General features: G+C 43.8%; 1 protein-coding gene across 1 annotated transcript; it reads left to right on the forward strand.

Annotated features, from left to right (window-relative positions):
- The first annotated feature begins 1,101 nt into the window (after positions 1–1,101).
- NIT2 (nitrilase family member 2) lies at positions 1,102–13,564 on the forward strand. Its single transcript, XM_074898082.1, has 10 exons — positions 1,102–1,213; positions 4,137–4,255; positions 6,833–6,953; positions 7,072–7,160; positions 8,700–8,793; positions 9,783–9,857; positions 10,269–10,347; positions 10,988–11,086; positions 12,134–12,189; positions 12,516–13,564. The coding sequence occupies exons 1-10, from the start codon at positions 1,186–1,188 to the stop codon at positions 12,602–12,604; spliced, it is 849 nt and encodes a 282-aa protein (XP_074754183.1). The 5' UTR covers positions 1,102–1,185; the 3' UTR covers positions 12,605–13,564.
- Positions 13,565–13,744: the final 180 nt, after the last annotated feature.

Consider the following 13,744-nt stretch of genomic DNA (forward strand, 5'->3'; position numbering starts at 1 on the left):
TGCTCTCTGAACCATGGGAAATCATTTCAGCCTGCACTTTTTGACTTGAAGGGATGATACTGAACCACTGCTAATTTTTGCTGTAAACGTGTGAACTCAGGAGACAGCTGATCTTTGCACCTGGAGCCCTGCAGAGTGAGCTGTTAAAAAAAAAAAAAAGTTCGTACATGCTGTTTGTACTACCATGGGTGTGACTGAAAGGGAGGGAGGATGCCAAGGAGCTGCTGCATCCCCTCATCTGCACTTGTCCAGTGTTGGTAATTCTGCCATCCTTTGGCTTGGTCCGTTTGGGCTGAATTGTTCCCTTTGCTGCTCCGAGGAGCCGACTGAACAGCGTTTCTGTTGAAGGAAGATTTGTAGCTGCTGCAAGCAGGGGTGGTTGTGCATTTTATGGTGGTTATACACTTCCTGTCCTTTATCTCTCTGCACCCATTTCTTGAAAGTGAATATAGGTAACACCCTGGGTTACCTGTTTTTATTTTTGCCCCTTCAGCTGTCATGAGCTTTTAACTTGAGGAGATACTCTGGCATGAGCAATGCTGCCTCTACACACCACCAATCTGCAATTCAACAAACGTGCTTTTAAAAAGCCCAAGACTGTAAAATACATACATGAGGCAGCATGTTCGGTGTTTAAAGCTAGTCCTAAAAAGGGCGTGGGAGTCAGGACACGGGTTTGCACTCCAGTTGATGCTGTTCGTGTAAAGGCAGGCGGGGGTGAGGGTGTCCTCGCTGAACGACGGGCTTGTGAGTGTATTAACGACTATACGGCTGCAAGGGATGGGGAAATGGCACGTAGGCACATCGACGCAGAGGAGCCCTGAGCCATTTCGCTGCCGCGCGGTGTTTTCGCCAGGCGCTGACCTGAGAGGGGAGGAGTGCCCCCGGCTCCCGCCCTCCCGGGGTAAGGCCGCGGGCCATGGCGCCGCCGCCGCTCGGACCTGGGCACCTTCCTCCGCTGCTGCGAGGCTGGGCCGGGCCGGCAGCGCTCCGAGGGGCAGTGCTGGGGGAGTGCTGTGGAACCGCCACGGCACCAGCCAGACCTTCTGGAAGCAGAGCCCGAGGCGTTGTGACACAAACCCGGCGGCAGAGGACCGGCCCGACCCGCGGCTGCCAGCGGCCCGCCCCTCCTGCGCGGGGCGGTCACGCGCATGCGCGGGGCGGTCACGCGCGGGCCCTGAGGGTATGCGGGCGGCGCGCGGAGCCATGGCCAGTGAGTGGCGGCGGGAAGGGGGAGCCTTCTCCGACCCTCGCCCACCTCCCCTCGCCCTCACCCTCCCTCCCTCCCTCCCTCCCTCCCTCCCTCCCTCCCAGCCGCAGGGGAAAGGGCCGACGCGGGCTCTAACTTGCCCCTCCAGCGCAGCCGCGGCCTCTCGCCCCGAACCTCAGCCGGTCAGAGGGGCCGCTGCCGGGTGCCGGCCTCCCCGCTCGCCCCGGGGCTCTCCGCGGGGTCACCGCCTCCTCTCTGGCGCCAAGGGCCGCCCTGAGGCGCTGCCGCCCGCTCCTCGTCCCCCCTGGGCCCTTTCCCTCTTACCTGACCGTAGGGTCGCTGCCCCTGTCAGTGCCCCCCCGCGGTCGCCAGTCTTGGTCGGGACTAGGAAGGCCTCAGCCCTGGGCGCTGCGTCTGAGCCCTTGGGGGGGGGGTGGGGGGGTGGGGTGTCTGAAATAATGCCGGTGTTAGGGGGGCTGCCTTGGGCTTTGCCACAGAGTGGTAGAAACCGCTTGCAGTGCATCTCTGTGCCGCTGCAGGGTTCAGCTTGTCGGGAAATAGGCTCTGAACAAACCAGACGCGCTTAGCCTCTGCTGGTCGTGCTTAGCTTCTGCTGTTTTCCTAAAAACCCCCCGCTTCATAGTGATACAAATACAAAACCATTTTTCACTCTGATGCACTTCTACCTGTTTGTGGCCTGCATTCCTGTAGACTATCTTAAGAATTGCTTTTGAAGAAGTTTTGGAGGCAGCTTAGAAAGCCTGGAACAAGAGGTCTTGGGACTCTACAACACTGCTGCACGTTTATCTGTGTTTCTGTGACTTCTGCATATCAGCATTTTTAAACAAAACTGTGGGCAGAAGTACGTGTTGTGAATGAGCTTTCATTTTGCTCTTTAACGAACTCCAGGCCTCAGGCACAGGGAAAATCAGAAAATAAGATTAATGGTTTCCTGGTGTTTTAAACATAGTGGGAACAAAGTTTGTCAAATTTTTCTCCTAGTAGATGCTCGTTTGCTTGTTTTCTTTTTTTTTTTTTTTTTCCACAAAAGTGAACTTATGCTGAAATATAAATCTTTACATGTCTAGTTTCTCAGAGCTAAAAGGTACTCCACAAGTACAAGAAAGTTTTGGGCAGTTTCCTACTATGGTTATCTGGGTGGGCCTGAAAGCTAACTACAGTTACATCTGTTCAGGGTCTCGGTGAAGCTTTGTTTACTCAATCAGCCAAATATTAAAAGCCTTTCACATGAAGGAGAGGCAAAGTAAGCAGTTAATAATTTGCATAACTTCTGGAAACTGGCTGCTTAGCTACTGAAGTAGTGAAATGCTGGGGCTTCAACCCCAAGCCCCAAATTAAGGTTGACATATGGGTGATTCCCACAGCCCTTCACAAAGGGGGGGTGAGTTTGCCTTTAAGCTTCCCTCCAGGGTGCGGCCAGCCCTGCAGGGAGAGCCATTGGGTAAAGGAGCCCCAGGTGTCCCACATTCAGTAAGCAAAGGTCAGGTGTCCCACTTAGGGATAAAAGCTGGGACCACTTGCAGGAAGGGGCAGTGTCTGTCTGTGAGGTGGATGCTCTTTGCAGAGTTCCCTGTTGGGGAAGGACCTCCTGCCTCCCTGGAACTGGGCTCCAGTCAGGTCTGGCTTTTGTAAATGTGGGCTGTGTAGAGATCCAGTATGTGGCTTCCTTGGTCTTATGTATTTAGCTTGTTGACTCGGTTGTCTCCCATCCCTTCTATGGGAAACGGCATTTCATCATTTGTTCCACCCATTGTTGGTTGTGTGGTGCTGTTGTTGGGGTCATTGGGATTGATGTTGATTATGTATAATCTGACTTGTTTGTACCCCCAGCGCTCACCCATGTACTGACCCTTTTGTATCAAATACAGTTTGGTTATTGCTTCATCTTTATGCTGGCTGTGTCCTTTATGCTAGCCTGATAATTGGCAAAACAAGTAGGAAGAAGGATATTCTGTTCCTGACCAGGTTTCATCTTCATTTGAATCACTTCTTCCGGTTTCCCTGGCTGCTGAGGCTGTGCTGCTCACTGCCTTTTCTTTATCCTGTGGTCATCTTTGTATAACGGGAGTTTTCCAGAGAAGAGAGGTGCTTTGAAACTGGGGTACTTTTAATTATGAATCTGGAGTGCTGTTTTTTTTTTTTTTAAAAAAAAGGAGACAGTTCTACCTAATGGGGATGTGTTTTCCTACAGCCCAGGGTGCTGGGAGACTCATGGAGGGACGTCCAATGGGTGTGCACAAAACCTTGTTTGATCTCTCCTACTTGTGCCCTTCAAGGACCTCCAAATATAAATGGTGCTTAGCCCCGGTAGAGACAGTGTTGATAACACTCGAAACTCTCTCTTGGCTAGAAATGATCAGGAAAGATGGTATCTGTATTTTTTTTTTTATAGCTTTTTCCCAGGCCAGGTGGGATTTGAGGGATAAAACCAAACTATTCCCATATTTAGTGCTTTTGGATTACCCAGTCTTTTGGTTTGCTAGTGGCATTTTGGGGTGTGCAGGGCTTGTTGGGCGATGGGCGCAACAAAAAGGGAGGCTCACAAAGCATGTAGCAAACTGGGGAGGAAGAAGCCGATCTAGGTGACTAGTAGTCTTCCTTTCTGTCACTCAGTACATTAGAACGTGGGTTGGCTGCTGTTACTGGCATGTGAACTCTGATCTCTAACCTGAGTGGGGTGGTGGTGGGGTGTGATTCCCATTGGCAAGCCTAGGTGTGAGTCTTCTCCCTGTTCTAAGAGACTGTTTCCAGAGTCATAGGCCATAAAATGAGCTGGAAGTGGTTTGTGTATTTGTTAATGTATGAGCAAATTAATTTTGTTAAATGCTCATTAATGAATTCAAATTTCGAAGAGTTTTTCTTGGGGGAATTCTGCTGACCTAATTTTTTTCTTTTCTGCTATTAGACTTCCGCCTGGCTCTTATTCAGCTTCATGTATCTGCTGTTAAATCAGAAAACCTTCAACGAGCCTGTGGACTGGTGAGAGAAGCATCAGCTAAAGGAGCAAAAGTTGTGGCTTTACCTGTGAGTAAAGGCCATGCTACTTAGCACCTACACCTCAAATCCTTGGAAATCTCTTTCTAGTGTTAGTCACGCATTATATATTCCTGTTTCTTTCTGGATAGCTTAGATGCTGTATGTATGAGGCTCCAAAATAGGAAAAAAAAAAAACAAAACGGGCTCTGTCTATCAGCACAGTTAAGGGGGGTGAAAACAAGAAGAAAAAAAAAAAGGAAGAAAAAGCAGGTTGTCTCTTCTGTGGTATAAGATTCTGTTTAAGTTTGTGCTGGTTTAAATCCTAGGCAATTCCATCACTGGTATATTCTGAATGCACAAAAGCAATGCTGTGGTTTGAATCTTTGCAGAAGCTATGCTAGAAATGTAGGAAAAGGTGATTTTTCAACTAAAGACTGTTGATGAAAGAAAACAGGTATGCAGTGATTCTCTTTGCAATAATCATTCCAGATTAGATTGTACATGAGAAACAAAATAGACTTAAGATATTTCCAGCAGGTCATTTATGGCTGAATTATGATTAAAATGCATTTCTCTTGTGGCTTCCTTCTGTGGGCACATAAATAGCCACTTAAAATCACTGATAATTTCTGATTTTATTTCTTGGACTTCAGCTGTTATTACCTTGCTGAATTGTCACACACAGATGACTGTGTTGGCAACACGGTCCTTCCCAGTGCAGCTTTGAGCATTTTTCCTCTTTTCCTGGGGGTACATGTGTTCCCCCTGTGCCCTGCAGCATCTGACTCAGGAGTGCAAAGTTCTTCTCTGGGTGAACTTTTGATCTGAATGTCCCTCCTGCTGTCACAGGCACAGTATTAAGCAACTTTCTGAGCTCCTCTGTGCTAACACAGCTCTTCTGGTGCAGATGTGACCTTTGATTGTTCTGCCTGGGCTTCCTACATTGAGATTGTCTGTTATTTGCTAGTTTCATCATGTGTACAAACAGTGAGTTTTCCAGACCTATTTAGTTGAGATATTTACTTTGCCAATCATTATTTATGCTTTTAAAGTAAAACTCGTCAAACAAGGGCAAGGTTTTTCACAGACTTTTGGGAGATAAATTTTGTACTGGCATTAGGACATGGGCATGAAATACTTTCTTCTCTCCACTTTTTTTTTAAATCACGCTATGTAAAGAACAGTATTAACTTGCACAGAGTATGTAATCTACACCTTTGCAGAGGCATGTCAGCCTTCACGTGTTAAACTTCTTTTCATTTCTGAACCAGGAAAAAATTGTGAGAGAACAACACTTTGTAATGTTTATGGATAAAGAAATAAAACCATTTGAATCTAGAAACAGATATAAAGCGGTTCAAAGATCTCTCCACGTATTCTTACCACTTTGGAGAGATCAGAATCTCCCATACCTGCAGTTTTGTCCAAGCGTGAACTGAGGGGCAGCCATGTGCTGCTACCATAAGCTTGCCCAGACAGAGTTCTGCTGGTTTCAGTACCACCTGCCCTGACACTGCAAGTGCCAAGATGAAGGTGGAGGCAGCTGGCATTGCTTTTATTTCCTTGAAGTTCATTCCAGTTTTCAGAAGCCTGTGGGAAGCTTGTTTGAAAGTCTGCAGAGACTTCCCTTCCTGCCTCTTCCCTCTACACATTCTGCTGAGGGTTAGTTGGTGCCTGCTGGCCCAGTGTCTGTATATGGGGTAAAAACATCCATCCCAGTTTGGTTAAGTTACTACAGTTGTGAAGAAGCTTGCTCGAATGGCTAATGCATACGTTTACTGTGCTTTTCACAGCTTGATTTTTTTATTTTATTTTTTTTTTATTCCTGGTACAAATTCCAGTGAGCAAAGGTAACAACTGAGGGAGATGCTTGGGCTGGGAATCTCTTGTGAAAGAGTAGGTGCTGGTACAAAAAAGTATTGGGAGCAGGGAAGACAAGTCTCACATCCTCACAAAGGTGGAAAATAGGCAGAGTAAAGGCTCTGGATATTTTAGTTATCTCAGATACCACTAGCCACCTACTTTAGGCATCTAAACTACTCTGTTAATCTAAAGATTACATGTCTGGTTCTGAGGAACAGCAAATCTTTAACTAGAGCATAGGACACAAGACACTGTTCAGTTGTGAGGAAATGGTGTTTAAAGGATTGTTTTAGCAAAAGAATAAGTAACTGAAAAATGTATGCTTTTGCCAAGGTCCTTTTAAAAATGAAAGAAATTGTGCTGTGGATGAGCCTGAGCATCTCACAGTTTTGAGAGAATCTATTTAGCTTGTAACTTGGCAAATGAGCTAGGTGGAGCTTGGTTCATCGTTCTGATGAGAATACATGTTGTGATCTTGTTAAGTCTAGACTGACAAATACACCAGCCTTGTTACTTGCTGCTTGCATGGTGCACCTAGCTCGTGTTCTGTTTGGCACATATTCACACCAACACGCCCCCTGCATCTTCTCTAATTGTTAGGGGCTTTCTGGCCCCCTGATATTCTCCGATTTGCTCATCGAGCTCCTGTAAACGAAACTCCTGTAACTAAAGACTGTATGAGAACACTGATAGATAGGAGTTTGAAAGGTCAGATCCATCTCCTTGCAGTGGATTTTAACTTCTTTTTCCCCCTAATTCTAGGAGTGCTTTAATTCTCCATATGGAACGCAATACTTTAAGGAGTATGCAGAGAAGATCCCTGGGGAATCGACCCAAAAGCTGTCAGAAGTTGCAAAGGAGTGCAGCATATATCTCATTGGAGGTAATTTAGTCTTTGTGACCATGTCACAGAGGGAAGAGCGGGCAATGTCTATTACTGCCATTGAATCAAAACTCCATATCATACAGTGGGAGAAATCTTTGTTCTCACCTTTACACAGGATCCATTCCAGAAGAGGATGATGGAAAACTGTATAATACATGTGCTGTCTTTGGGCCTGATGGTGCTATATTGGCAAAGCATAGGAAGGTGAGATGGCACAATATTCTTATTAAAAGGTTTCTTAGCAGTATTGCACAAATTATTTCATCTGTGCCTAAATGTGGTGTGAATTAATGGAATCTTACATTAATAATAAGCTGTGTACTGTCAGTAAAACTGCATGTAATTTTTATTTGGGACCTTCCAAAGGTGGTCATAAATTTGTCCTGGGTAAGGATGGTAAAATGCAGAAGGAATAACTGACTTTTTTCAGATGCTGGGAGAACTGTGGTAAAGAGTAAATCCTGATCCAACTCCTCTGTGTACCTTGGTCTAGGTCTAAAATACAGTGCCACTTCAATGGAATCAGGATTTTCCCTCAGGTTCCCCATGGATGTAGTCCTCCTGTTATATACGCTGTTCTTCACATACTGTGTGTGCTGTATGTACGATCAGTGCAGAGCGCTGCAGTCCAGGTGCCATAGTTAAGCAGTGACTGCTGCTCAGGGTAAATGCTTGCTTCCACCTGGATGCGTCTTCCTCTTAGACATTGCTTTGTGCCTACGTGTAGTTTCTGTTAATCTGACCGTGCATACAGGTATCATTCATTTGGTGAGCAAGAGGTTATTTCTCTCAAGGAAGAACAAAAAAAAAAAGAGAACAGAGGGTTACTTGGAACAAATGAGGTAGTGCAAAATACCTCTGGGGTGCAGGTATTAATTTATTCTGTTAACTGCTTCCACACCTAGCTACACTATTAGATCGCTTTCTGAAGTACCGTGTTGCTTTCCTTCCATCATAACACACTAGCCTGCAAGCCCGTAGTTGTAGAATGAGTGCAGGCTTGTACTGTGTAAATATGAACAAATAATAATAGAAAACCAGCTGTATTTTTAGGAAATAAGTCAGGAACGGAATCTCCCACAGCAAGGGAGGGATACAGTCTCTTAGCCCCTGCAGACAGTCATCTGCATAGCTGAAGTCATGGGAACTTTTATGACTTGCTGAAGGTATTTTCTGGAGAAGTTTTGCAAGAGTGGGACTCCGATCTTAGAGAGGAAAACATCACCTGCTTTAACAGACTTTAAAATCATCCTGACAAAGTCAAGATATTTTATAAGTATCCTTTATTTTGCAAAATTACTCATTAGATCAAGATATCTAGCTATTTTGCAGGGATTCTTTCCATGAAGAAGATACAGAGCTATGCTACAAATTAATTGTTATAATTTTAGCTATTTTTAAGTACCCTCTATTACTGCATGGTAGAAGGATAGGGCATTCTATTTGGTAAGTGATATTTGATATGTGCATCACTTGGGTCACAGGGATTATAGGTGTTGTTTTAAAAGGCTGGTCTTTTTTATTTTTTCTAAGTAACTTTAGATATGTATATTTCTGTAAAGAAGAAAAAACTGCTTTAAATCATCCCTAGCAGATCTCACAATCTTAAGCAATGTTTAGTTGGGATTCTGACAAAAGTGTAGTCTAGATAATGGTAGCTAGAAACACATGGCTGATAGAAAGAGGCCCAAATACCAAGCAGAGAAAGTGTATTAATTGTTATTAATCATACTGTAATTACAGGTTCATTTGTTTGACATTAATATTCCTGGGAAGATACAGTTCAAAGAGTCTGAAACACTGAGTCCAGGGAATAGTTTCTCCATGTTTGATACTCGTGAGTATAAGAGAATCCGTCTCTCTAAGAAGCTCTTCCACAATATCACTACTCATTCTGGAGTTCTCTTACCCCTCCTTCTCCCCAGCAATAGATTTTTAGACTGTCAATCAGATTTATATTAGGCATTTGACAACCATGGCAAATACAGTTTGTTTGTTCCAAATGCGTGGGTCACTTCTGAAACTTCTAAAAAGGCAATGTGGTTGCAAAAAAGGACAGAGGAGTAGAAAGAATTGAAGCGTACATCATGGCACTTCCCTTAATAAATAGTGGTATTGATTTGGCAAAGAGAAATTACTCCTTTTTTTATAGTAGTTACATCTTTAAAATGGTTCTTATAAAATATGGCTTGGAAAAGAGTACGTGTAGCAAACAGCTACACTGGCACATTGTTTCATGTACCTATGATGTAATAATGGAGACAATTAACTGTTAATCCTATTCCAACATTCTTGAATCAACCGCATCAGATAAAAAAAGCAAGACACCTTCTTCCCTCCCTGCCCCAGTATTCAAAAGTTAATATGTCCTGTTTACTGAGCTCTCTGAAGAGTCTCATCTCCCATGGTCACTTTTTCCTCCTTACAGTGTGCATAGTGTAAGAAAGCACATGACTGTAATTTCTTGAGCCCTTGAAGAGCAGTGACTGCTTTCTTTTCTTAAAGAAAACAATTGAAAAACCTGCAGCTAAATCAGAGAGGAATACATTACACAAAGGCCTGGCATACCATGATTTTGTGGAAATGGCTGTTTTTAAAGGGTAGGTAAGACTGCTTCTCACAGTCCTCCTCATCATGAAGCATTAATTCCTCCCCACAGATAGGCAGTGCTTGTTACAGATAAGGATATACATTTAAATACAGCTTCTCCTGTTACTGTGGGACATATAAAATGACAGTTGGTAGGATGGCTACCAGGAGTCTTGTGATTGCTTTTGTGTAATTGTGACAGTGATATGACTGTTGTCTCTTGTGTTTTGAGAACAGCATACTGTAAAGTGGGCCTGGGCATCTGCTACGATCTCAGATTTGCGGAGATGGCTCAAGTCTACAGCCAGAAAGGTGAGGCTGGGTCACCCAAGGGAACATGGTTACCCCTAAGGCTGGAACTAGGCAGGACCAGGTCAGGGGGGTACATACTGGGCAGTCTGTGTCATCTTCTCCCACTAACACATAATATAGACTTTTGTTATTCAAAGAAGTGTCTGTTCTCCTTGAGTCAAGTAACAGTCATTTCCTGCTACAGGTTTGCTGATGGAGATGGGTACATCCCCCCCTTGGCAGTGTGTCAAAGGGCTTTGCTGACAGAAGCACTCACCGGTGTTATGGGGTTACAGGCCCTCTTTGGTTCCACTTTGGGCAGAGAGCAGGAGGGACTGAGAGAAACCTTGCCTTGAGTCTCGGTCTGAAGGGCCACTCAAGGGTAAACCATGTTCCCCTTAACGATGGTTGGGTTCTTTCCCTTTTACAAAGGCTGCCATCTGCTGATCTATCCAGGGGCTTTTAACCTGACAACAGGACCAGCTCATTGGGAACTGCTGCAGAGGGGAAGGTAAGAACAAAGTAACAGCTTGTACTCCCGTTCCAGAGGGGTTTTAGCACATGGAACTGTTCTGTTTCAAATGACACCATGCAGCACAAGTGGTGCTGTGGGGCCACTCTGCTATTGGAGTTGGAGCTGCACTGTTCCTCAGGCCTTGCATGGGACACCAAAATGATTTTTCTGTTAAGGAGGAAAGCAGGAAGTGCTCATCCTTCACTCCTGCCAGCCTCTCCACAGTTACGCCCTTTCAAGGAGCTTTTTCCCATGGCTCTTTAAGTACCCTTCACACACAGACTTCTAGAAGAGCCAATAACCATTTGAGAACTGCTCTAATTACAGATAGAAATAGACCCTGAGATTCCTGAGGGCTGCATTATTTATTAATTTGCTAAGCTTCAATCAACGTTGCTACATAATGAATGAACATGTAATTCACTCTACCCACTAACTCTGGAGCGGGTGCTAGAGGCTTCTCTTTCCAGGCTCTGCTTTGGCCTTCATATCATTTACAGTTTTGGCTAGTCCTTAAGAGGACATACAGCTTGCTCTTCAGAGCAAATTCTTTCTCTTCTGCTTAGTTAATTGGTGGCATAAAAAAATAAATTCTACTCACTTTTCCCCCCATTCCCTCATCTTTCTGTGAGCACAGAGCTGTTGATAATCAAGTCTACGTAGCAACCATATCTCCTGCTAGAGATGAAAAAGCATCCTATGTTGCCTGGGGACACAGCACTGTAGTAAATCCATGGTAAGTTGAGAAAAAACAGACCTACTTTTTCTTGGTTAAAAAATGTTTTACATGATAGTCACATTTCAATCCCAGATTTCCATCTACTCTTAAAAATGTCATAAGTTCTGGGTAAAAAGCATCTGATATTTAAGCCTACATTCTAAATCATCCTTTAAAACTGGCTGAAAAACAAGAAACTAAAACTAGTTTAACAGTACATATGCTTTTTGGTAACAAAAAAGCTCCTTAGTACTAGTATTTAGCATTAGTCAAGCTGCTGATGTTTTCAACTTGTCCCTGAAGTTCAGTCCATTATATACTCTGCATTTTGGTAATTCTCTGAGCAGAACTGAACCATCTTAAACAGCTTACACAAAATACTTCATTTCCTCAAAGAACAATACTGCTTTGACATAAGAATATCTTCAGCTAGGTAAGAGGTATGTTCTGACTTAAGCCAGGCAGGTGCACAGGAGGCAAAAGTGACCAAATCTTCAGGCAGGCTTGTTTTGGGTTTGTTTTTTTTTTTCAAATCCACTGACAGTTCTCTTCCAGATGATTGCAAAGAAAAGTTCTATCTATGTCTTGAGCTTTTAACTTTATATGATGAAAGCGGTGACAGAACAGTTTGTGGGAGACGTGACAAGTAATGTTCAGTAGCTCATGCAGAGTAGAAGTACACTCATTAAAAGCCAGCAGGATCTAAAAGGAGAAACTGTCAGTCTTTGCCATATATGGTTGTCCCTGGTGAAGCTGTCTTTCCCCTGAGGTATAGCACGTGCTTATGTGCACTGCTTCTCAGAGTTGCTCTTACCATGATTCCTGATCTTTGGAAGCATACTTATGTGAAGTATATGTTGTACATAAAATGTGCCACATATAAAGCCTGGAAGTCATTTTGATCATGCCAGAGTTATGAATTATGATGCTATTTTTAGGATAGCCCTGTCTTTACAGCTGTAGACATCAAGGGTAGGAGCTCCGTTTTGTACAAACAGCAGCAACTGAACTGATGCCTTCAGACCTTGGTGTTAATACTATGAACACGTGTGCTTACTCTTGTAGGGGTGAAGTCATAGCCAAAGCTGGGGCAGAGGAAACAGTTATATACACAGACATAGGTAAGTACAGGTCACAAGACTAAGGAGAGACAGCCTTTAAGTCTGTGGGCTTGCACATGCAATTTCAGATGATGCGGTGTTCCCATCCCTTCCCCACCTTTGCTAGACTAAATTGAGAACAAGCAGCACTTGACTCCACTCTTCCCATTTCCTTCCTTACAAGGAAGCTGCTGCTTTAGGAAAGAGCAAAGCTGAGGCTGCCCAGGTGCAGATCCTCACAGACCCCTTCTCCCTGAAAGCTGCTCTTTTCCCTGCTTCATCTCAGAGCAAGCCAGGAGCTTTCCTTGCTGACTGCTGTTCTAATAGCTCGCTCTTCCCCCCTGCAGATCTGCAGAAGCTTGCAGAAATACGTCAACAAATTCCTATTTTAAGCCAGAAGCGTTGTGATCTCTATGGCATAGAGATGAAAAAGTGAAGCTGGGCAAAGAGGCTTCAGAAGGATTCCCTTACTAGTTACTCCACAACCTACTGCTAAAGGTGCCAGTTAACTAAAAAACCCCACAGATTTGGTGTAGTAATTCTAAAACTGATTCAAATATCTTTCTATCTTTTCACATACTGTGGTATTTCATAAGATTTTACAGCTGGGATAAAGAGGGAGGTGAGATCAATTCAACACAGGAGTGGTTACTGGTGCTTTTTACACATCACAATGTTTTAGTTACTTTTGGGGGCTTTTTGTAGAACATAACATGGTTAATGTTATTAACATGGTTAATGTTATGGTAAATCTTCTGAAGTCAGGTTTGGTATTACAAATTTTTCAGCAAATTATCAGATAATTCTAGAAGCATGGTTCTTCCACCTCTGTCCTTTAGTTGTATGTGCCTTAACAGAGTTCCTTGAATGCCTAACTTCTAATTTGGAAAGAAAATCTAACACACTAAGCAAAACAGGCAAATTCTGCTCTGTGCTACTTTTGCTTGTCCCAAAAGCTGCCAGGCAGAACCACTACTGCAGAATCTGCAGCATGTTTTGGTTCATGGGTCTTACCTGGAATATATATAATAAAACTCTCCTTACCACAATTCCTGCTTATTGCTGAAGTGATGCAGGTTACTGTTTTGTTAAGGCAGTTCACATACCACCCTACCTTTGCTCTGTATACTGCTTCCTTAATACAATGTCTGAATGGGCTTTAATTCTGCTGCCTGGCCCTCTCCACCTGAAAAGGCTGAGAGTCATCAGTCAAAGGGGTTAGAAAAGTTGTTGCCCTAATTCTTTTTGCCCAGTCTTCTAGAAGATGACAGATACTGGAATTGCTTCATGTTTACATGCATCACAGCTGCTCTCAACATTTTTTTAATGTTCTTTTGGCTTCTCTGAAATGAGCTAGGGGTGTGTGTGTTCAAAAATTTAAATGGTTAAATTAAGCCAAACCCTGAGGCATCTTTCCCCTCAAAAGATGAGTCACACCCTTCCACTCAGTGGCATTATCTACCAGCAGGTATTTTTTGGTCTGTACTTACTGCATTTCAGTGTACATACTGTACTGGATCTCCTAAGAAACAAGCCACAGAGCACAAGGTGAAATGAAGATTTATTTGTTGAAAAA

The sequence above is a fragment of the Athene noctua genome, chromosome 1, assembly GCF_965140245.1.
Source record: "Athene noctua chromosome 1, bAthNoc1.hap1.1, whole genome shotgun sequence".
In the NCBI taxonomy this organism is placed as follows: domain Eukaryota; kingdom Metazoa; phylum Chordata; class Aves; order Strigiformes; family Strigidae; genus Athene; species Athene noctua.

Coding starts and splice junctions, on each gene's coding strand:
- NIT2 (XM_074898082.1), top strand. CDS start 1,186: ATGCGGGCGGCGCGCGGAGCCATGGCCA. Junction 6,954..7,071: donor CAGCATATATCTCATTGGAG/GTAATTTAGTCT, acceptor ACCTTTACACAG/GATCCATTCCAGAAGAGGAT. Junction 11,087..12,133: donor AGCACTGTAGTAAATCCATG/GTAAGTTGAGAA, acceptor TTACTCTTGTAG/GGGTGAAGTCATAGCCAAAG.